We start from the raw sequence: 24,950 nt of genomic DNA on the forward strand, positions 1-24,950 counted from the left end.
TATCACAAGCGGCAAACGTATGACATCCTCTGGTAGAAAGGGAAGGCCAACAACGGACTTGGGGGGGGGGGGGGTGTGATGAAGGTCGTGCAGCCATGAAGCTCAAATCTGGAAGCACTTCTAACTTTCATTGGTCAAATGAACTGTTTTTTTTTTATGTTGTTTATGTCGTTGTTGTCGAAAAAGCACAATACAAAACAAATAAAACCAACTAACAGAAAACAAAAAAAACAACTTTGAACTAAGGATCGACCGATATATCGGGCCGATATTTGCGTTTTTTACATGAATCGGTATCGGCCGATACGCGCTTGGGTTCGTTGATATATTTTTCCGTTGCATGAGACCTGTAATATTTATTATCATTGTCATTTTTTCATATAAATTGAGGGAGAAAAAGCAGTATCGGCCACAAATATCGGCCCAAGCAAAATCGGCTCAGGGTGATGGAGAAAAATCGTTATCGGCCGATACGCGCTTGGGTTTGTTGATATATTTTTCCGTTGCATGAGACCTGTAATATTTATTATGATTGTAATTTTTTCATATAAATTGAGGGAGAAAAAGCAGTATCGGCCACAAATATCGGCCCAAGCAAAATCGCCAATCAACTCAGGGTGATGGAAAAAAATCGGTATCGGCCGATACGCGCTTGGGTTCGTTGATATATTTTTCCGTTGCATGTGACCTGTAATATTTATTATGATTGTAATTTTTTCATATAAATTGAGGGAGAAAAAGCAGTATCGGCCACAAATATCGTCCCAAGCAAAATCGGCAATCAACTCAGGGTGATGGAAAAAAATCGGTATCGGCCGATACGCGCTTGGGTTCGTTGATATATTTTTCCGTTGCATGAGACCTGTAATATTTATTATCATTGTAATTTTTTCATATAAATTGAGGGCGAAAAAGCAGTATCGGCCACAAATATCGGCCCAAGCAAAATCGGCAATCAACTCAGGGTGATGGAAAAAAATCGGTATCGGCCGATACGCGCTTGGGTTCGTTGATATATTTTTCCGTTGCATGAGACCTGTAATATTTATTATGATTATAATTTTTTTCATATAAATTGAGGGAGCAAAAGCAGTATCGGCCACAAATATCGTCCCAAGCAAAATCGGCCATCGGCTCAGGGTGATGGAAAAATATCATTATCGGCTGATACCCGCTTGAGTTTGCTGATATATTTTTCCGTTGCATGAGACCTGTAATATTTATTATGATTGTAATTTTTTCATATAAATTGAGGGAGAAAAAGCAGTATCGGCCACAAATATCGGCCCAAGCAAAATCGGCTCAGGGTGATGGAGAAAAATCGTTATCGGCCGATACGTGCTTGGGTTCGTTGATATATTTTTCCGTTGCATGAGACCTGTAATATTTATTATCATTGTAATTTTTTCATATAAATTGAGGGCGAAAAAGCAGTATCGGCCACAAATATCGGCCCAAGCAAAATCGGCAATCAACTCAGGGTGATGGAAAAAAATCGGTATCGGCCGATACGCGCTTGGGTTCGTTGATATATTTTTCCGTTGCATGAGACCTGTAATATTTATTATCATTGTAATTTTTTCATATAAATTGAGGGCGAAAAAGCAGTATCGGCCACAAATATCGGCCCAAGCAAAATCGGCAATCAACTCAGGGTGATGGAAAAAAATCGGTATCGGCCGATACGCGCTTGGGTTCGTTGATATATTTTTCCGTTGCATGAGACCTGTAATATTTATTATCATTGTAATTTTTTCATATAAATTGAGGGCGAAAAAGCAGTATCGGCCACAAATATCGGCCCAAGCAAAATCGGCAATCAACTCAGGGTGATGGAAAAAAATCGGTATCGGCCGATACGCGCTTGGGTTCGTTGATATATTTTTCCGTTGCATGAGACCTGTAATATTTATTATGATTATAATTTTTTTCATATAAATTGAGGGAGCAAAAGCAGTATCGGCCACAAATATCGTCCCAAGCAAAATCGGCCATCGGCTCAGGGTGATGGAAAAATATCATTATCGGCTGATACCCGCTTGAGTTTGCTGATATATTTTTCCGTTGCATGAGACCTGTAATATTTATTATGATTGTAATTTTTTCATATAAATTGAGGGAGAAAAAGCAGTATCGGCCACAAATATCGTCCCAAGCGAAATCGGCCATCGGCTCAGGGTGATGGAAAAAAATCGGTATCGGCTGATACGTGCTTGGGTTCGTTGATATATTTTTCCGTTGCATGAGACCTGTAATATTTATTATGATTATAATTTTTTTCATATAAATTGAGGGAGAAAAAGCAGTATCGGCCACAAATATCGGCCCAAGCAAAATCGGCCATCGGCTCAGGGTGATGGAAAAATATTGGTATCGGCCGATACGCGCTTGGGTTCGTTGATATATTTTTCCGTTGCATGAGACCTGTAATATTTATTATGATTGTAATTTTTTCATATAAATTGAGGGAGCAAAAGCAGTATCGGCCACAAATATCGTCCCAAGCAAAATCGGCCATCGGCTCAGGGTGATGGAAAAATATCATTATCGGCCGATACCCGCTTGAGTTTGTTGATATATTTTTCCGTTGCATGAGACCTGTAATATTTATTATGATTGTAATTTTTTCATATAAATTGAGGGAGAAAAAGCAGTATCGGCCACAAATATCGGCCCAAGCAAAATCGGCCATCGGCTCAGGGTGATGGAAAAAAATCGGTATCGGCCGATACATGCTTGGGTTCGTTGATATATTTTTCCGTTGCATGTGACCTGTAATATTTATTATGATTGTAATTTTTTCATATGAATTGAGGGAGCAAAAGCAGTATCGACCACAAATATCGGCCCAAGCAAAATCGGCCATCGGCTCAGGGTGATGGAAAAAAATCGGTATCGGCCGATACATGCTTGGGTTCGTTGATATATTTTTCCGTTGCATGTGACCTGTAATATTTATTATGATTGTAATTTTTTCATATGAATTGAGGGAGCAAAAGCAGTATCGACCACAAATATCGGCCCAAGCAAAATCGGCCATCGGCTCAGGGTGATGGAAAAAAATCGGTATCGGCCGATACATGCTTGGGTTCGTTGATATATTTTTCCGTTGCATGTGACCTGTAATATTTATTATGATTGTAATTTTTTCATATGAATTGAGGGAGCAAAAGCAGTATCGACCACAAATATCGGCCCAAGCAAAATCGGCCATCGGCTCAAAAAAACCCCATATCGGTCGATCCCTACTTTGAACCATACACCATAATGTACATATTGCTAAGAATGGTAGAGCCCAAGTATGTCTACGTTGCATTCATGAAAAACCTGCGTTAGAATACTTGCATTTGTTTCTTTTTCCACAGATTTACAAACAGTCAGTTTGCTCTCAGTTGAGCGAGCGTTGCCATAGTTTGTCGTTAACGCTGACGATCCAAAACTGTCTCAGCGTCCGCACGTTTTTTTTTTTTTTTTGGATCCCGTGCAAAGCGTTTGGTCCTGCTTTTTGTGCCAAAAAACGCTGTGGAAGATATCATCATGGAGTGTATGTCAATGAGAAGTATTTACACTGTCCACAAGTGAAAGGCGACATTCTGGTCCGTCGCAGGCCTTTAGCAGTTCTCCCGAATCCGGTCCGACATCGAAGAAGAAGACAAAAAACATGCTGGGATGCTTCCTGGATTCAGGTTGGACATGAAAAAAAATCCCAATCTCCAAAACGAGCGCAAGGATAAAAAGGCCGTCATCAGCCAATCACAGTGCTTAGAAGTCGGAGTTGATCTCACTCAAGAACATGCTGTAGGTTCAAATCCATCCATAGCGGTAAATCCAAGGTCGTGGCGTCTCCCGGGACTTGATAGAAATGTAAAGACGTTAGCAGTCAGGGGGTCTGTACATCGTCTACATCGTGTTTTGGCATCACCACGTCTGGACTACTGTAATGTACTTTACTCTGGAGTTACCCAAAAGTCTTAAAGTTAGTCCAGAACTTTGTGGCACAGCTTTTTAACAGTTCTGGATTCTGCATTGGTTTCCTGTTCGCTTTAAGATCGATTTTAAGATATTATTGTTTGTTTTTAAGGCGTTGAATGGCCTGGCTGGCCCACAAATACATCTCGGACCTCATCCAAATTTAGTCTCGAACACGGTCACTGAGGTCCGAGCGCCAGCTCCAACTTGTGGTGCCCAAGACGAGACTTAAGACCAGAGGGGATCGAGCCTTTTCTGTGGTTGGCCCCCAACATCGAAAGCTTTAAGTCTCGTTTTAAAACCCAATTTTATTCTCTGGCTTTTAACTCGGAGTGAGTTGTATGGTTGTGTCTTTTAGTACTTTTGTTTTATTTTAATTTGTTTTAATTTTTTATACTTTTATTGCTTTGCTTCTTGTTTTTAATATTTTAATATCTATTTTACTATTTTATTTCTTATTTGATCTTTTAGTTTTTGGTTAAATTCAATTAGTACCTTTATTGTATTTTATTTTTACTTTATTTTACTTTATTTTACTAGTGCAGCACTTTTTTTAAACTCTGTTTATAAAATGTATATAAATAAATAAAGTGGATTGGATTGGATCACCTCCTCCGATCCGGACTAAACCCTGGCGACTCGGCCATAGTCGGGCACTTATTGCTTCCCTGACACATATTGCTTGTTTACTCGCTGTCATTCCGTGTTTGTTCTAGACCTCTAATGCATTCCGAGCGGTTCGGGACAGACCCCGGAAGAATATTTTTGCTGTGGCTTATTTTCGTATGAAGTGACCCAGTAAAAGTGCGGCGCCCGGTGGGAATCAAAGTCAGCGAGAAAAAGGGGGGTGGGGGCGTGACAAAGGAACCTGCAGCACGGTGCATTACAATGTGTACGTGGCTGGCAAGAGCATAAGCACAAATGTGTTTGAAGCGCATCCCATTGATGCTTTTGTATTCATGATCCCCCGTTCTCAGCTGATCCCTTTATTATAAAAGCATGCCAGCAGCACCCGGCGCCCCTCGCAACAGCTCGCCTAACAGGTTTTTCACATCTCGGAGTGGTTACGGTGGAGAAGCGGGGACTTGTATTGCTAATTTATTCTCTGGTATTAAAGTTTAACTCTGCTGCTTCCCTGTTTGGCGACTTAATACCGTGATGCAAAGTGGAGAATCGGGATGACTGTTTCCGTGGCAGTCGGTGCAATTGGTGCCTGGTGCTTTAGGCAACACGATCCACCTCTTTAATACCACCGCTATCACGACACGGTTACACAAACCATCGATATTTTACATAAATGCAATATAACAATGTGTGGCATTACAAAATTTGGTGAGGTATTCTATGATTACCCTCTAAAACGCTACACTTGCTACTCACTTATATATATTCATATAACGCACACCGAACGATGAACAACTCTGTATCTGTCTCCTTTCTAGGGGCTGCACTGCTGAGGCGTTTAAGCGTACTACGTAACTCTTGAATTGTTTGCAATAGGCCTTCAGACATTAACCGATCAGTGCATGGTAAAAATGCAGATTTTACTGTACGCCTGCTAGCTGGCCCTCTGAGGCTAATCTGAAATGTGATTGGTTAGGCCACCACTCCGGATTCTGAAGGCCTTAATATAATAATAATATAATAATATAATAATATAATAATATAATAATAATAATAATACTATAATATATAATAATAATAATATATTATAGATATTATAATATATTATTATTATAATATAATATAAATATATTATAATTTATTATTATATTATTATATAATAATAATATATCATAGATATTATAATATATTATTATTATATTATTATATAATAATAATATACCATAGATATTATAATTTATTATTATTATATTATTATATAATAATATATTAAAGATAATATATTATTATTATATTATATAAATATAATAATAAAAGATAATAGAGTGTTGGGAATAAAGTTATACAAGTTCATGGTACAAATGTGAGTGTTTAAGTTGTATAAAGGTATAATAATAATAATAATAATAATAATAATAATAATAATAATAATAATAATAATAATAATAATAATAATAATAATAATAATAATAATAATAATAATAATAACAATAACAATAATTAATAATAATTAATATTAATAATAATAATAAAAATGTAGGTCAGTGCTTCTGATATTTTTTTAGGCCTGCAGAAAAGGCCTAGCTGGCCCTGACTGCACAATTTATACACCGGTAACATTTATTGAATTAAAATTGGAATCGACCAAAGATCCGATTTTCACACTTAAGCAAGCAAACATATCAAAAATGCTATCAAGCTAAATATCATCGAGACGGTAAATGGTGTGACGGGTTTGAAAACCACTTCTGCTCGACCGCTGCTCTCCAAGGTGCTAACCAAGAAGGAGTGCTAAATTGCGCGTGACAACGCTAAATTACGCCGTTCAATCGGGTTCCACGACCAACGTGATGCCAGGCATACGAGATGCTCTGCGGCATCGATGTTGTCCTGATGAAAACAAATGAAGGTGAATTCTATTACCCTATCCGGTATTGGACTCTTAAAGTGGGAATGTGGTGCATGCAGGGAAAACGTGGGATAGCACCGGGTTTAAGTAGTAGTAGTAGTAGTACCAGGAAGTGTTCTGCTACATTAAGGAACGTACTGTACATGCCAGGGAAAAGTTTTTACTTATCTTCCGACATGAGTGTTTTTTTGAGGAAGGGGGGTCTGTGCCCCCCCCCCACCAACACAATTAAATGGAGAATGTTTATGTTCATGATGGTATTGAAAGTGTACCTCAGGGTAGGTGATTTTATTAATATTAAAGGTTGTGCGTTCTCTTAATCTACTTAATTGCCAAAAACTCAATTACAGTGGACCCCCCCATCGTTTTGACTTTTGGCAAAGCTAACACATTATTCAGGAAAAACACATTGTTACCATGGAGTGAAAAAAAAATAGCGTTGGGATTTAAATCGACTGTTTTTCCCACCGACTAGAAATTATTCATCAAAATGACCTTTTCCATTCAGCCCGTTGTGAGACGCTTCCTCAGTGACCATTCAAAAGGGCAACAATAAAAGATTCATGCAAAGGCCTGATTAATTAATACATTAAAATATTCATGTCCTGGCGGCACGGCGGTCGAGTGGTTAGCGCGCAGACCTCACAGCTAGGAGACCAGGGTTCAATTCCACCCTCGGCTATCTCTGTGTGGAGTTTGCATGTTCTCCGCGCCGTGCAAGCGTGGGTTTTCTCCGGGTTACTCCGGTTTCCTCCCACATTCCAAAAACATGCTAGGTTAATTAGCGACTCCAAATTGTCCATAGGTATGAATGTGAGTGTGAATGGTTGTTTGTCTATATGTGCCCTGTGATTGGCTGGCCACCAGTCTAGGGTATACCCCGCCTCATGCCCAAAGAAGACAGCTGGGATAGGCTCCAGCACCCCCCGCGACCCTCATGAGGATAAGCGGTAAAAAATGAATGAATGAATGAGTTCTCCTCCTATTTTGTGTGGAAGTGGTAACTTTTTGGCTTCTTATTTTGTCTTTCCCCACCCTCGGTCATCTCTGTGTGGAGTTTGCATGTTCTCCCCGTGCATGCGTGGGTTTTCTCCAGGTACTACGGTTTCCTCCCACATTCCAAAAACATGCTAGGTTAATTAGCGACTCCAAATTGTCCATAGGTATGAATGTGAGTGTGAATGGTTGTTTGTCTTTATGTGCCCTGTGATTGGCTGGCCACCAGTCTAGGGTATACCCCGCCTCTCGCCCAAAGAAGACAGCTGGGATAGGCTCCAGCACCCCCGCGACCCTCGTGAGGATAAGCAGTAGAAAATGAATGAATGAATATTCATGTTCTAGTACTATAACTTTGTCATTATATACCCAGCAGGGTCAAACGGCCATATTTGAAATTAAACAGTTTACACGGTTCTCCCTTTGCATTCCTTTTAAGCTGTTTCCACGGAAACGGATCAGGAAAAAAAAAATGCTGTTTAATGTCAGACATGAATGTTTTGCACGAGTACTATCATGCCGGTGTGACTCCGTTACAGTCATCACTTTTCAAGTCTTTGACTTTGAATAGACCTTCCTTATGCTCTGTTTCTATCCATCACGGCACATTCCGGAATTCTTTGGAACGCTGGGGAGCCTTGACTGGAATTAGCATTTATTACAAGAGAATTCTTATATTTATTCTCGCAGTTTTTTGCACATGAGAGAGGAATATTACAGTGGCTTTGTGGCGGAGGGAGGGGTCGGATGCTCTCTGACGCTGCTGGGAATCCTCTGTAGTTTTTGACAAGTGTGTATGTGTGTGTGTGTGTGTGTGTGTGTATCGATGTGTGTGTAGATAGTTCACATCCCTCTCATCTCATTTGCCCCTGGAACGAGGCAAATAACCCCCGCCCTGCTGTCTGGTATGAATTGCCGGGCCGATCTCTCACCCCCCCCCCCCTCTTTCGAGGGCTGGAGGGCAGTGGGAGCTGACAACACGATGGCATTGTCTCTGATGATGGGAAGCCACAGTCTGAAGGGGGGGGTGGGAAAAAAAAGAGGGGTAAATATTGCCTTCATGTGGGATTTCTGGGAAGTTGCTCGCGCGGGAGCGAGTGGGATGGAACGGAGTCGAACGCTGTGCCAACACACTGAGAAGACGATCAATTATTTAGCCCCCACCTGCTTAGCCGACACCTTCCCGGCTTATCTGCTGTCGCTGTTTTGATCCAGTAGCGGTAAAAAGTACCCACGTTGTTATTGTTGTTGTTATTGTTGTTATCAACAATGATAAGGAAGGAGGTTAAAAAAAAACCTCTTATCATACACGATATCACCCCGCGGATATAAACGATATCAGAGCGTTCCTCTCCTCTCGGGCTCTTCATGTTCAGACCGTGACCTCTGTCTTGCTGTTGGTGGGCAGTCCCTTGTGCTTGGGGTGCACGTGCGGCGAGTGGCCGTAGCCCAGCGGCTGCGAGAAGAGCTCGGGCAGCGTCTCGATGCTGAACTGCCTCTTGTTGGAGTAGGCCTGGCGCCGGCTGTTGGGCTGGTGCAGGGGCTGGTGGTGCTGCTGCTGGATGGGGTGGTGCTGCTGGCCCTGGAGGACCATGTGGGTCGCAGCAGGGCGCTGGATGTGGCTCTTACTGGGGTCCCAGGCTTTGAAGGCCGAACCGGACGTGAGAGGGTGGGTGTTGGTTTTGGAGATCTTGGGCTTGGGGATCTGGGAAGCGTTGATGGTGATGGCCAGCGGTGCGTGGATGTCGGGCGGTGGGAGGAAGGACTTTTCCTTAGGGTGGAAGTTGATTGGCTGGAAGGTAGGAGGAGACTGACGGTGGGTGTAGTCCACCATTGGGTAGCTCTTGTAGTAATCTCTTGGAGTTGTGTCTGGATTGATGGGACACAAGAAAAAGGAAAAGTCCATAAACAGACCTGAAAGTGTCTCAGCTGGATGAAGAAGACCACATAGACCACAAAGACCACATAGACCACAAAGACCACATAGACCACAAAGACCACATAGACCATATAGACCACATATGACTAGAAACTAGAACGCCACCTCATCTCCAAGCCGCTACTTTTTTCACACGCGTTAAAGAGCACCTAAATCAAATTTGTCGGGAACTACAGTTCCCATGATGCTTAGAGTGCAGATTCAGGAAGTAGTGAAGTGCACATGAATATCAGATGTAATTCTAGGTATAATCCATTTTCTAAAAACTCTGGATAAAATTATTATTATTCATAAATGTAAAAAATTTAAAAATTTAAAAATTTAAAAATTTTAAAATTTAAAAATTTAAAAATTTAAAAATTTAAACATTTAAAAAAAAAAAAAAAACAGTATACAGACGATATATATGTACAAATTCTTCTTTTTAAATATTCATGTGTTCTCAATAGTCCAAAATTAGTAGGTGATTATTTCTTATGGACAAATTTTTTTGGTTAGAGTACGTTTTGGTTAGTGCGCAGACCTCACAGCTAGGAGACCCGAGTTCGGTTCCACCCTCGGGTATCTCTGTGTGGAGTTTGCATGTTCTCCCCGTGCATGCGTGGGTTTTCTCCGGGTACTCCGGTTTCCTCCCACATTCCAAAAACATGCTAGGTTAATTAGCGACTCCAAATTGTCCATAGGTATGAATGTGAGTGTGAATGGTTGTTTGTCTATAGTATGTGCCCTGTGATTGGCTGGCCATTGGATAGGCTCCAGTACCCCCCCCCCCACCCCCGCGACCCTCGTGAGGAAAAGCGGTAGAAAATGAATGAATGAATATTATATAGATGATATAGAAACAGTGAGACAAGAGAACAAGAGTAGTTATTTCAGCACCATGGACAGCGCCAATGACTCTGGTGGCTCAATAATGACTGGGTGTGTATATTTACCACCAGTAGGGGGTGCCAAATTAACTTCCCATTCATTTGAATGAACGTTTTGGTTAGAGTACGCTTTGGTTAGAGTTGGACCTAACCATGGTTCCACTGTAATTCCATGCAATCAATATAATTCTTAATTATTCCTAATGCAAAGCCAGTTAATCTGTCATCCGACCGGGGGGGGGGGCAGGGTGAGAGAGTGTGGCACAAAACTGTAGCGAATGAAAGTAGAACGGGTTCAGCATGTCATGTCGGATTAGCGCGTTGCTGTTCGGTCATCACCACTGCAGCCCCCCCAACAGACACTCAACCACACACTCGCCTTAAGACACTATCAACCTTGTTTTCCCCCTTTTGTGAATAATTTTCCTCCTACAGAAAAACAAGACATTTAGAGGAAAAAAAAAAGAGGAATCCTTGCTGTGTAATCCGTCCGCACGTTTGACTCGTTTCTTCTTCATAGTACAGTTTATGGTGATGTGTTTGTGCGCCCATCTGTTTGTTCTTCTCTTTTATAAATGGCGTCGTGTCACAAGGAAAATGCGTGATTGATGTGGAGAGCGGTAAAGAAAAGCGATGCCACATCGGAGTGCAATGTGCAGTCTCAGCACATCAGCGTCCTTGGCGTAAAAATGTGTTCATAAAGATTGCAGCTTGGCCCCACCCGCCCCCAACACACACACACACACACACACACACACACACACACACACATATGCCGCATCACCTGGCTGGCAAACCAGCAGTGACCTGGCCGTGACTTTGTCGACATAGCCAGGAACTCTCAACTCCCGGGCAACTATTGCTCCTTTTATGGCCAAATAAATCATACAGTCATGAAAGAGTTGGGAGCGGCTCAATCTAGCTTTCTATCAAAATGGTTAGCTGCTCAGCATTACGAGGTAAAGTAACGTGTTATTATAGCGGTTTATTTGAACAGGTTAGGTTGAGAATCAGTGTTTTTTTTTTCAGGTTGGCCTTAAACCGAGGCACCCATTTTTACATCCTTTGGAGGATTTTTGGTGTCTCCAAAAATTAAACATGATATAGCGCTAACTCATCACTCATGTGGCGCACATTAATTAAATAGTTAAATAGTTAAATAGTGAAATTGTTAAATTGTGAAATTGTGAAATTGTGAAATTGTTAAATTGTTAAATTGTTAAATTGTTAAATTGTTAAATTGTTAAATTGTTAAATTGTTAAATTATGAAATTATGAAATTGTGAAATTGTTAAATTGTTAAATTGTTAAATTGTTAAATTGTCAAATTGTCAAATTGTCAAATTGTCAAATTGTCAAATTGTCAAATTGTTAAATTGTTAAATTGTTAAATTGTTAAATTGTTAAATTGTGAAATTGTTGATTTAAAATTTTTAATTTCAATTTAAAATTGTTAAATTGTTAAATTGTTAAATTGTTAAATTGTTAAATTGTTAAATTGTTAAATTGTGAAATTGTGAAATTGTGAAATTGTGAAATTGTGAAATTGTTAATTTAAAATTTTTAATTTCAATTTAAAATTGTTAAATTGTTAAATTGTGAAATTGTGAAATTGTTAAATTGTTAAATTGTTAAATTGTTAAATTGTTAAATTGTGAAATTGTGAAATTGTGAAATTGTTAAATTTAAATTGTTAATTTAACATTTTTAATTTCAATTTAAAATTGTTAAATTGTTAAATTATTACATTACATTATTACATTATTACATTATTGCATTATTGCATTATTACATTCTTACATTATTACATTATTACATTATTACATTTTTTTGATTTTTTTTATGTTTTCATGTTTTGATATGAAAATTTAAAATTTTAAAATTAATTTTTTTTTTTACATTTGTTAACAATTGCATTTTATCAAGAGTTTCTAGAAAATGGATTATACCAACAATCACATCTGTAATCTTACCCCCCCCCCCCCAGTGTTATGTATATGCGAGTGTAAAGCAACTCTAATGAAAATGCTGTTATGTGCAGCGTCGCAGTGAAACGTGAGCTTTAGAGGCTGTAGAGGAAAAAAAAAACAAACCAAATCATAAAAGACCCCCAAAGAGCACATCATCTAACACTTTGTCACACGTTGAGTGCAGAGAGGATGCAACGCTTGCGCTTCAGTCGGAGTGTGTGTGTGTGTCTGTGTGTGTGTGTGTGTGTGGCTTTTGTCATTTCAAAGTCTTTTTTATGGAGAAATGTTGCTGAGACTCGCATCTCATCTTTTGAATTCTATGCAATATGTTTCCTACTTGGTGACTTTTTGGCTGCGTTCACACTTGTGGTTCAGACCAAAAATAAAATCATAAAACAAAATACAATGCATACTTTGGTGTGGTTTGCTTAGCAGTAAAAACTTTACTGCGTACCCAATTTGTCCCTTGTTCGTAGTGGTTAATTCGTTCCAGGCCCAACTGCCCTAAATTAATTTAACGCTATGCAGAATAAGATTAAATGATTATGAAATGAATATTTTTGTAGTTAAAGCAAACAAAACCTGTTTGACTTTCAAAAAATTAGAGCCCTGGAGACATAAAATAACACCCCTATAGTCACCAGGATTGTGTTACTATTATGCTACAGGGACTCTCTTTATTTACTCCATCTATTATGCTAATTTCCGGCACTTTGTGTTGAGTTGTGGACTCCTATAGAGCAGCTACACACAATAACCCACACAGCAAGCTTTTTAGATCTTCCAGATTCTGCACCTCTTTCAGCAGTGTTTCCATATACGGTCTTGAATTTGAATTTACTCCACCTCGGGCCAATCTCCAGGTGCGCTGTGATTGATTGCATTCCTAAACGCTCCCGAGGACTTCCGATCCATGCTTACATCCATGCTTGGCATTTAACAACGTTTATAAGTCAGAAAAGTGGAAAAGGTGTAACAGCTAACCCTTTGAGAAAGGGTTTGAAATGGAGTGATAGTTGGACAGGGAAGCCACAAATATACCACTTCCACACTGAATGGGAGGATGACCTTTTTTTCCACTTAACATCCATGTCTGGCTACATTGAATGCAAGGTAGGGTCATGTAACAGGGATGCATGTCTTGTCCTTGGCCAGAATACTACATCACTACTACTACTACATCACTTGTACTTCAATATGTTTAGAGTACCCCGAAACAGCCATCATTAATACATGTTATTTATTAATTTATGAAAAATCGCGATATAGCAATGGAGGAATAATCAAACTGCAATATTGTGAGTATGACTGTACAGTATTTATCATCTTACATTTTAGGAAAAACTATGACAAATACTTCCAAAAAGACATCATTTCTCTTCCATATTTGGTATTTGTGAATACCATCGTTTTCCCACTGGTGGGTGTCTTTGGTCCACCAGCCAGCGTTCCTTTGAACTGAACCAAACATGACAAGTGTGAACGCACCCTGAACTCTGCATTTCTTTCCTGGCTTCATATTCTATTCTCTTATAGGTCCTCGCATTGCTTCTGATGCAGTAAATAATTGAAACTTTGGATATTTGACACTTTTTTTTTTGACACTCTGACATATGGCGGCGGTATATATGGACGCCGTGTCGTGTACGCCTATGCATGTGATTACACATGTTTGTGTTATGTGAGCCTTAGGAAAATGTTTGTGTATGTTTGAGGAGGACAGGGAGAAAAAAGCCAGAGGGGGAGCTGCAGGCCGGATTGTAGCCGCTTTCACCCTGCTGCTGTCCAGACCGCTGTTGCTCACCATTAATGCCGCGCTTGTGTCGCAGTGACACGGAGTATGGAACCTTTTTTTTTTTTTTTTTGTGATTTGATTATTCTTTTCTCTTTTTTTCATAGTAAACTATGTTTGCCTTTATTTAGCGCAAGGGCAGCTGTCAATAACTGTCAATGTTGTAGTAGCTGAGCTGGACGCAGACGAGCGAGGCATCCATAAACATGTGCTGATCCTCGTTTTTGTTCGATACCGGACTTCCCCGGTTTCATAATGCTAATGGAATATTACTGCAGTTCAATGTTATGCAAAACATTCATTCATTTTCTACCGATTTTCCTCATGAGGGTCGCGGGGGGTTGCTGGAGCCTATCCCAGTTGTCTTCGGGGCGAGAGGCGGGGTACACCCTGGACTGGTCGCCAGCCAATCACATATAGACAAACAACCATTCACACTCACATTCATACCTATGGACAATTTGGAGTTGCTAATTAACCTAGCATGTTTTTGGAATGTGTGAGGAAACCGGAGTACCCGGAAGAAAACCCACGCATGCACGGGGAGAACATGCAAACTCCACACAGAGATGACCGAGGGTGGGGAAAGACAAAATAAGAAGCCAAAAGGTTACCACTTCCACACAAAATAGGAGGAGAACTCATTCATTCATTTTCTACCGCTTTTCCTCATGAGGGTCGCGGGGGGTGCTGGAGCCTATCCCAGCTGTCTTCTTCAGGCAAGAGGCGGGGTACACCCTGGACTGGTGGCCAGCCAATCACAGGGCACATATAGACAAACAACCATTCACACTCACATTCATACCTATGGACAATTTGGAGTCGCTAATTAACCTAGCATGTTTTTTGGAATGTGTGAGGAAACCGGAGTACCCGGAGAAAACCCACGTATGCACGGGGAGAACATGCAAACTCGACATCAGAGATGCCCGAGGGTGGAACCGAATTAGGTTCTCCTAGCTGTGAGGTCTGCACACTAACTACTCGAGCGCCGTGCGGGCCTTAACCAAAACGTACTCTAACCAAAGAATTTTTTCCATAAGAAATAATGACTATTGAGAACACAGGAATAGTTAAAAAGAAGAATTTGTATATATATATTGTCTGTATATTGTTTTAATTTTTTTTAATATTAAATTTTTTTTTAATTTTAAAAAGTTTTAATTTTTAATTTTTTGTAATTTTTTACAATTTTTTAAAAAAGTTTTTACATTTATTAATAATTGCATTTTATCCAGAGTTTCTAGAAAACGGATTATACCTATATTTACATCTGATATTCTGTGTGCACTTCACTACTTCCTGAATTTGCACTCTAAGCATCATGGGAACTGTAGTTCTTGTAGCGACAAATTAGCGTCATCATTGTTTTAGGTGCTCTTTAACACGCGTCAAATGCCTCATAAGAGAGGTCTGCGCGCTAACCACTCGACCGCCGTGCCGCCCTGTTATGCAAAACAGGACTACAAAATAAAGGCGCATAGTACAGTAATAGTATTACTACGGACTTCTCTGTGAACAACTGCACCATACGTGGCGGACTACACGGATTTCTGCTTGGACTCTGCGGGCTATTGTTTGTTTCCTGTTAAATAACTACTAGTTATGTAATAATTCAAGACCTGTGTTTTGAGTTTGAGTCTCCCTTATCTAACCCCGACTGACAAAAGAATGAATGTGCAGCATTAAAGCACTGAATTAATGACCAACATGATGTTTGCACAGTCACTGTTCACCTGAGGAAAAGCTATCTCAGGCCGTTTGTACTGCTGGCACGATTCCCCTTTACCGCTTCTGGCCATCTCTTGTCCACTTCTGCTTTACTCGCTTGTGTTGAGTTGTTTGGAGTCAATGTGTTTATTGCTGTTGAGCAAGGTGGCGGCTGTCGCTTGTAAGGTGCAGGACGTTTTTATTGCGCAACCTGATTAGCTGTCCTTTCATTATTTCCTTTCACTATTTTCTCATGTTTTTTTTCCAAAATATATTTAAAAAAATCTTGCTTTTTTGTGATTGATAGGGCTTATTAGTCATTTTTTTAAAATATGTAATGTATTGCTATTTTAATACTTAAGCAAATTAAACTTTTTTTCACTTTTCGCAGGAACATTTAAATGCATTAAATAATATTTGTAATTACTATTATAACATATTTTAATATTAAGTTTAACTGTTGTTTAATTGTTAATCAACCGTTTTTTGACGATTTCCAGTCTTTATTTCATCAAAAATGGAGGTTCTGAAATACTGTAATCCCTCTGCGATTTGTGCTTTAAATTTTGTGAGGTCAGGTTTTTTTTATTAAAAAAATCTTGCTTTTTTTGTGATTTGATAGGGCTTATTAGTCATTTTTTTAAAATATGTAATGTATTGCTATTTTAATATTTAAGCAAATTAAACTTTTTTTCACTTTTCTTTCAACACAGGAACATTGAAATGCATTATATTATATTTGTAATTAATTTTATAACATATTTTAATATTAAGCTTAATTGTTATAATATTTAAATATTATTTTAATATTAAAGTACATTTAAAAAAATTTTTTTTAACTTTTTTTTCATTGCTGGCAGCCTTAATTATTGAATATTAATCACATTTCCTGCTGTGCATGCAATGGTGCCCTGCGCCTAATTAGTACTCAACGTGGAGGTCTTGAACGTTACTGTGTGGAATACCTACCCACTCCCTTGAGTGAGGAATACTTATTGAAGCCGATTCCCAGGTTGTTGTGGGGGTGAGACAAGGCCATGGCGGGACCCAGGGGAGACAACGCTGCGTTGTTCAGATGGTTATGATCTAAAAGAAAACGAAAGATACACAAAGAACCCTGCATTTAAATGTTGCACACATGGAAAATAATGACAGGAAGTTAGTATGCCAATGCCTTTTATGTTTGAAGGTAAACCTTGCTGATTGTATTGTGAATGAGATGCGGGGATTGAACCTTTTTTTGCGGGAGTAGCAGCCTTGCAGCCTTTAGAAGTGCAAACTACAAAATTGTTGCATGATACCTTTATAGTTAAATTATGCAATTATGCGATTTTTATGACAAGAAGTAACAAACTTTTATTTCGAATGTCCTATTATGTTCATTTTCGGCCCTTTGTAATGAGTTGTGGACTCCTATAGAGCAGCTACACAGAGATAGATCCTCCAGAATCTGCACCTATTCCAGTATTTCCTCGGATATTCCACCCAGGGCCCACCTTTGGGTCCCACAAACTCCGCTGTCATTGGTCACATGGACATGCATGGAATCAGCCATGGCATGTCCAGCATGATACGTTGAAAAAAGTTCTCCTACTCTGTGTGGAAGTGGTACATTATTGGCATCTGACTCCGTTTAAAACACTTTAAGCTTATAAAACGAACTACTTGCTACATGCTATGAGCGGCGGCGTCTCTTCTGGAGTGTACAGGTGACTATAGGGGTGTTATTTCAAGTCTACGGGGCTCTATAAATTCATTCATTCATTCATTTTTGACCGCTTATCCTCACAAGGGTCGTGGCGGGTTCTGGAGCCTATCCCAGCTGTCTTTGGGCGAGAGGCGGGGTACACCCTAGACTGGTGGCCAGCTAATCACAGGGCACATATAGACAAACAACCATTCACACTCACATTCATACCTATGGACAATTTGGAGTCGCTAATTAACCTAGCATGTTTTTGGAATGTGGGAGTACCTGGAGAAAACCCACGCATGCACAGGGAGAACATGCAAACAGAGATGGCCAAGGGTGGAATTGAACCCTGATCTCCTAGCTGTGAGGTCTGCGTGCTAACCACTCGACCACCGTGCAGCCTGTATTGGTATCATCAGATATCATATTCTTTGTTTTTTTTTTACCCTTTTTAACCTTTTGAACTTTGCCGGTGGTGTTCGCTCCGGCTGCTGTCATCATCTGCGTTTTACAGCCACAGCAGGCAGCTGTTACCGGCAATAAAGCTCTCATAAAGTCCCGGCATGCTACCTGCACAGCACCAAGCGTTGGGCAAACAAATGTAGGGACTATTTGGTGAACATTATGGAGCATATCACAGCGCTTCAAACGATGGCGGGGGACCAGAACTGGGCTTTAAAGGAGCGTAAATGTCTATTTCCTGCGCTTTTAAATGGAACATTTCACAGTTTGTATAACAATACAATTGGCGTTTTACCGCATGTGTTTGTTGTGATGAAAATGCCGAAATTGATTTCTACATCGGGCTCCTAAGTAACTCATGATGAACTAATGACTAAGACACATACATTTAGAGTAGTTACTCATGAACTAATGAGGAACTGGAATCATAAAACGTTCCTTCCCAAGAATCCAATCAAAGCTTGGTTTATTCCACGCTATTTCCATGTTATATTTGCCTGGAATTCCCAAGTTGGACACATCCGCATATACATTTACAACACATACATTTAGAGTAGTTACTAATGATGAACTAATTACCAAGACACATATATTTAGAGTAGTTACTGATGAACTAACTAATGAGGAACTAATGACTAAGACACATATATTTAGAGTAGTTACTGATGAACTAACTAATGAGGAACTAATGACTGAGACACATATATTTAGAGTAGTTACTGATGAACTAACTAATGAGGAACTAATGACTAAGACACATACATTTAGAGTAGTTACTCATGAACTAATGAGGAACTGGAATCATAAAACGTTCCTTCCCAAGAATCCAATCAAAGCTTGGTTTATTCCACGCTATTTCCATGTTATATTTGCCTGGAATTCCCAAGTTGGACACATCCGCATATACATTTACAACACATACATTTAGAGTGGTTACTAATGATGAACTAATTACCAAGACACATATATTTAGAGTAGTTGCTGATGAACTAACTAATGAGGAACTAATGACGAAGACACATACATTTAGAGTAGTTACTCAGGAACTAATGACTAAGGCACATACAATTAGAGTAGTTACTAATGAACTAATGAGGAACTAATGACTAAGGCACACACATTTAGAGTAGTTACTGAGGAACTAATGGCTAAGATACATACAGTTAGAGTAGTTATGAATGAACTCATGATGAACTAATGACTAAGACACATACATTTAGAGTAGTTACTGATGAACTAACTAATGAGGAACTAATGACTAAGACATATATTTAGAGTAGTTACTGATGAACTAACTAATGAGGAACTAATGACTAAGACACATACATTTAGAGTAGTTACTCATGAACTAATGAGGAACTGGAATCATGAAACGTTCCTTCCCAAGAATCCAATCAAAGCTTGGTTTATTCCACGCTATTTCCATGTTATATTTGCCTGGAATTCCCAAGTTGGACACATCCGCATATATGTACATTTACAACACATACATTTAGAGTAGTTACTAATGATGAACTAATTACCAAGACACATATATTTAGAGTAGTTACTGATGAACTAACTAATGAGGAACTAATGACGAAGACACATACATTTAGAGTAGTTACTCAGGAACTAATGACTAAGGCACATACAATTAGAGTAGTTACTAATGAACTAATGAGGAACTAATGACTAAGGCACACACATTTAGAGTAGTTACTGAGGAACTAATGGCTAAGATACATACAGTTAGAGTAGTTATGAATGAACTCATGATGAACTAATGACTAAGACACATACATTTAGAGTAGTTACTGATGAACTAACTAATGAGGAACTAATGACTAAGACACATATATTTAGAGTAGTTACTGATGAACTAACTAATGAGGAACTAATGACTAAGACACATATATTTAGAGTAGTTACTGATGAACTAACTAATGAGGAACTAATGACTAAGACACATACATTTAGAGTAGTTACTGATGAACTCACTAATGAGGAACTAATGACTAAGACACATACATTTAGAGTAGTTACTCATGAACTAATGAGGAACTGGAATCATGAAACGTTCCTTCCCAAGAATCCAATCAAAGCTTGGTTTATTCCACGCTATTTCCATGTTATATTTGCCTGGAACTCCTAAGTTGGACACATCCGCAAAAGCAGAACACGGCATGCCACCCACGCTCAGCTTTTGTTCAAGAGAGATGCAAATTAGTGCTCCCGGGCTGGAGTTAATTATCTTTAACTTTGGTGCTCTCAAATCCCTTTGAGAGCTTGAAAGGTGCAAGCGGCAATCTGACAAAAGGATGCGGCAGGATTTTTAATTTGCACATTTTGTATTTAGTTATTTGGCTGCTACGTACGTCACTCTTTTGGAAGGTGACACATTTATTTTGACTGTTTATGTTGACACATTCCCTTACCACATTCCCAGTTGCCCAACTCCTAATTTGTTTGAATTAAAACCACATTTTGAGGTTTTGTTTACCAATGAGGAAATAATGAGTAAGGCACATACATTTAGAGTGGTTACCGAGGAACTAATGGTTAAGACACATACATTTAGAGTAGTTACTGATGAACTAACTAATGAGGAACTAATGATGAAGACACATACAATTAGAGTAGTTACTAATGAGGAACTAATGAGTACGGCACATACATTTAGAGTGGTTACCGAGGAACTAATGGTTAAGACACATACGTTTAGAGTAGTTACTAATGAGGAACTAATGACTAAGGCACACACATTTAGAGTAGTTACTGAGGAAGTAATGGTTAAGACACATACATTTAGAGTAGTTACTGATGAACTAACTAATGAGGAACTAATGACAAGGACACATACAATTAGAGTAGTTACTAATGAGGAACTAATGACTAAGGCACACACATTTAGAGTAGTTACTGATGAACTAACTAATGAGGAACTAATGACAAAGACATGTACAATTAGAGTAGTTACTAATGAGGAACTAATGAATAAGGCACACACATTTAGAGTAGTTACTGAGGAACTAATGGCTAAGATACATACAGTTAGAGTAGTTACTAATGAACTAATGAGGAACTAATGACTGAGACACATACATTTAGAGTAGTTACTGATGAACTAATGACTAAGACACATACAATTAGAGTAGTAACTAACGAACTAATGAGGAACTAATGACTAAGGCACGCACATTTAGAGTAGTTAATGAGAAACTAATGGCTAAGGTACATAGAGTTAGAGTAGTTATGAATGAACTAATGATGAACTAATGACTAAGGCACGCACATTTAGAGTAGTTACTGAGAAGCTAATGGCTAAGATACATAGAGTTAGAGTAGTTATGAATGAACTAATGATGAACTAATGACAAAGACACATACATTTAGAGTAGTTACTGATGAATTAACTAATGAGGAACTAATGACGACGACACATACATTTAAAGTAGTTACTCAAGAGCTAATGACTAAGACACATACAATTAGAGTAGTTACTAATGAACTAATGAGGAACTAATGACGACGACACACACATTTAGAGTGGTTACCGAGGAACTGATGGCTAAGACACATACATTTAGAGTAGTTACTAATGAACTAATGAGGAACTAATGACCAAGACATACATTTAGAGTAGTTACTGAGGAACCAATGAGTGTCTGGAAGTATATTTAAGCTACAAAAAGCAGGTATTTTGTCTCTTTTTTTAATAGAAAGCGTGACTTTGGAGGCATATTTCCACTCCACCCAATTGCATTTACAAACGGACACCCCGCGTCCGCCGCCCCCTTGATGCATCAGCCGCATCAAGAGGGGTCGAGCGAGGGGATGTAGGCAGACTACTCGAGTGAGAGATGTGACACCAGCGCTGACTGATTGAATTGGAAACGCATCTCCACTTCCCCGTGTAATTGATATGCGGCGGCGACACGCTGTGTGCGGCGTGCTGAGCAGAGAGCAACGACTGTGTGATGTCATTTCATGTGCGCGTAGAGCCGCATGCGGCCTTGCTCCGCCATCTTGGTGCACTTCCACCTGCACTTTGTCAAAAATTAGACATTTAATGACCCGGAATTAACGACGCCAAACAAACAAAAACATTGTACTGTGTTACGTGGCGCTATACTATGACAGATCTTTGAGTGGTTCTTAATAACATGGAGAGCTTTTGCTCTCTAAGTGTCCTACATTCTCAACCATTCTTCGAGCGAGCCAGCAGTGGAAATAATGGGACAGACAGGGAGAGAGAGAGAGAGAGAGAGAGAGAGAGAGAGATGAACAGAATAAGGGAGTGAGAGTTAGCCAACGATAGACTGCTGGAGGGGAAAAAAAATCAACTAATTGATGGAAAGATCCTTGGCCAGTCTCCAGTTTGACCACAGGGCTGTTCCCAGCCACCAGAGAGCTACCATAGAATGTGTGCTGCACCGATGTCCCGGTCTTTTTTTTTTTTACTTCCTCCTTTCTCTTTTATTTTTTATACATCTGTTGAATTATTTCACTACAACTCGCTTTGGCAGCCGTGCGCTTTTAGTGAAGGGAAGCTGAAAGTGAAAGGAGAGGAGCTAATGATTGGACCCCCGTATTCATCTCCAGTGAAATATATATCATATACCATATTTCCAGCATATCATTTTGTAATTCATGTTGATTTTCTTATTTTTCTCCTGCAAAATAACATTTCCTGCTATAGACGTGTGTTTGCATGCTGACATGTTTACCTTTTTTATTTACCAATGAGGAACTAATGAGTAAGGCACATACATTTAGAGTGATTACTGAGGAACTAATGGGTAAGACACATACATTTAGAGTAGTTACTGATGAACTAACTAATGAGAAACTAATGACTAAGACACATACATTTGAAGTAGTTACTGATGAACTAATGACTAAGACACATACATTTAGAGTAGTTACTGATGAACTAACTAATGAGGAACTAATGACTAAGACACATACATTTGGAGTAGTTACTGATGAACTAATGACTAAGACACATACAGTTAGAGTAGTTACTTATGAACTAACGACGAACTAATGACTAAGACACATACATTTAGAGTAGTTACTGATGAACTAACTAATGAGGAACTCATGACTAAGGCACACACATTTAGAGTAGTTATTGATGAACTAATGGCCAAGATACATACAGTTGGAGTAGTTACTAATGATGAACTAATTACCAAGACACATACATTTAGAGTAGTTACTGATGAACTAACTAATGAGGAACTAATGACTAAGACACATACATTTAGAGTAGTTACTGAGGAACTAATGACTAGGACATATACAGTTAGAGTAGTTACTAATGAACTAATGATGAACTTACGACTAAGGCAAACACATTTAGAGTAGTTACCGAGGAACTAATGGCTAAGATACATTCAGTTAGAGTAGTTACTAATGAACTAACAATGAACTGACTAAGACACATACATTTAGAGTAGTTACTGATGAACTAACTAATGAGGAACTAATGACTAAGGCACACACATTTAGAGTAGTTACTGAGGAACTAATGGCCAAGATACATACAGTTGGAGTAGTTACTAATGATGAACAATTACCAAGACACATACATTTAGAGTAGTTACTGAGGAACTACTGACTAAGACCATACAGTTAGAGTAGTTACTAATGAACTAATGATGAACTTACGTCTAAGGCAAACACATTTAGAGTAGTTACTGAGGAACTAATGGCTAAGATACATTCAGTTAGAGTAGTTACTAATGAACTAATGACTAGGGGACATACATTTAGAGTAGTTACTGAGGAACTAGGGCACATACATTTAGAGTATTTACTGAGGAACCATTGATGAACTAATGAGTAAGGTACATACATTTAGAGTGGTTACTGAGGAACTAATGTCTAAAACACATATATTTAGAGTAGTTACAAATGAAGTAATGACAACTAATGACTAAGACATACATTTAGAGTGGTTACTGGCGAACTAATGACTAAGTCACATACATTTAGAGTAGTTACTGAGGAACTAAGGCACATAAATTTAGAGTATTTACTGAGGAACCAATGGGGAACTAATGAGTAAGGCACATACATTTAGAGTATTTCCTGAGGAACCAATGAGGATTCAAGCGTATTCAAGAGTCTAATTGCATGTTGAGTACTAAAAATGTGTACATGTTGGCAGGTCTTCACTCCAATGGAAGCCTCTTGTGTCTTAATAAATATAATAATAATAATAATAATATAGGTTCCAAACATTCCAAACTTCAAAGCTAGCTAAACAGGACCTGCCGCTCGCCGGTCTCGTCTTGCCGTCCCTGCACAGATCTGCCCACGTCCATCCCATAAATAGGTCATGTTTTTATTGCTATGATAACACATAATATCTATATTGGAAAGTATCAGGTCTCCAGCCTGTTCTACATTTGATGTGCTTCCGTGTGTCGTTCCGGATGCTTCCTGCCTGCTTTGCCAGCGGTGGGAGTGAGAAAGAGAGAGCAGATTGAAAGAACAATGTTTCCTGTGTTTTGTTGTCTTGCATTCATTTCCTCCAAATGTCCCATTTTTTTTTTTCCCGTTTGTGTGTTCATGAGCGTGCGCCTCCTTTCTGATGTGCCGGATAGTATAGGAAGCCTCTGAGGAGTAACGTATTCAAATGTATGTTTATTAAGGGGAAGCACTGAAGCAAGTGATGGTTTAGTATTGTGTATGTTTATAGATATGATAAACAATGTGTGCCGGGGACAGGAAGTAGTGGAATAGACCATTTATGGCCACTTTTAGGGTTCAATTGACTTGAAGGCTGCATGTGGACAACCACAACCGCTTCAGTTGGAGTGGATGCATGTTGCAGCCAGCATTGGTTTGTCTCTTTGTGTGTGTGTGTGTGTGTGTGTGTGTGTGTGTGTGTGTGTGTGTGATAATGTCAGAGCGAGGCTGGCAGCAGCTCGACTCTTTGATGCTGAGCCCTGCTGGACCGCCTGCACACACTCACACACGTGCGCCGAGATGCAAAGAAGAAGAAGAGTGAATGGTGTGTGTGCG

General features: G+C 39.2%; 1 protein-coding gene and 1 long non-coding RNA gene across 3 annotated transcripts in view; both read right to left on the reverse strand.

Annotated features, from left to right (window-relative positions):
• Positions 1 to 532: 532 nt before the first annotated feature.
• Positions 533 to 5,602, reverse strand: LOC144901870 (uncharacterized). The gene is made up of 2 exons (XR_013630003.1): positions 2,076 to 5,602; positions 533 to 1,900 (listed from the first exon to the last, which is right to left on the reverse strand). It is a non-coding gene; the product is annotated as an uncharacterized LOC144901870 (long non-coding RNA).
• Positions 5,603 to 6,683: 1,081 nt separating this feature from the next.
• LOC131103805 (protein shisa-8) overlaps positions 6,684 to 24,950 on the reverse strand; it is an 88,377-nt gene continuing 70,110 nt past the window's right edge. For both annotated transcript variants that reach the window (XM_058050357.2, XM_058050356.2), the window contains exons 5-6: positions 16,748 to 16,864; positions 6,684 to 9,367 (exon numbers count right to left, since the gene is read on the reverse strand). In XM_058050357.2, coding sequence (XP_057906340.2) covers positions 8,871 to 9,367; positions 16,748 to 16,864 — 614 coding nt within the window. In that variant the 3' untranslated portion in view covers positions 6,684 to 8,870. The remainder of the gene's footprint in view (positions 9,368 to 16,747; positions 16,865 to 24,950) is intronic.

This window comes from Doryrhamphus excisus, linkage group LG16 (assembly GCF_037039965.1).
Source record: "Doryrhamphus excisus strain RoL-2023G ecotype Guam linkage group LG16, RoL_Dexc_Guam_v1.1, whole genome shotgun sequence".
Classification (NCBI taxonomy): Eukaryota; Metazoa; Chordata; class Actinopteri; order Syngnathiformes; family Syngnathidae; genus Doryrhamphus; species Doryrhamphus excisus.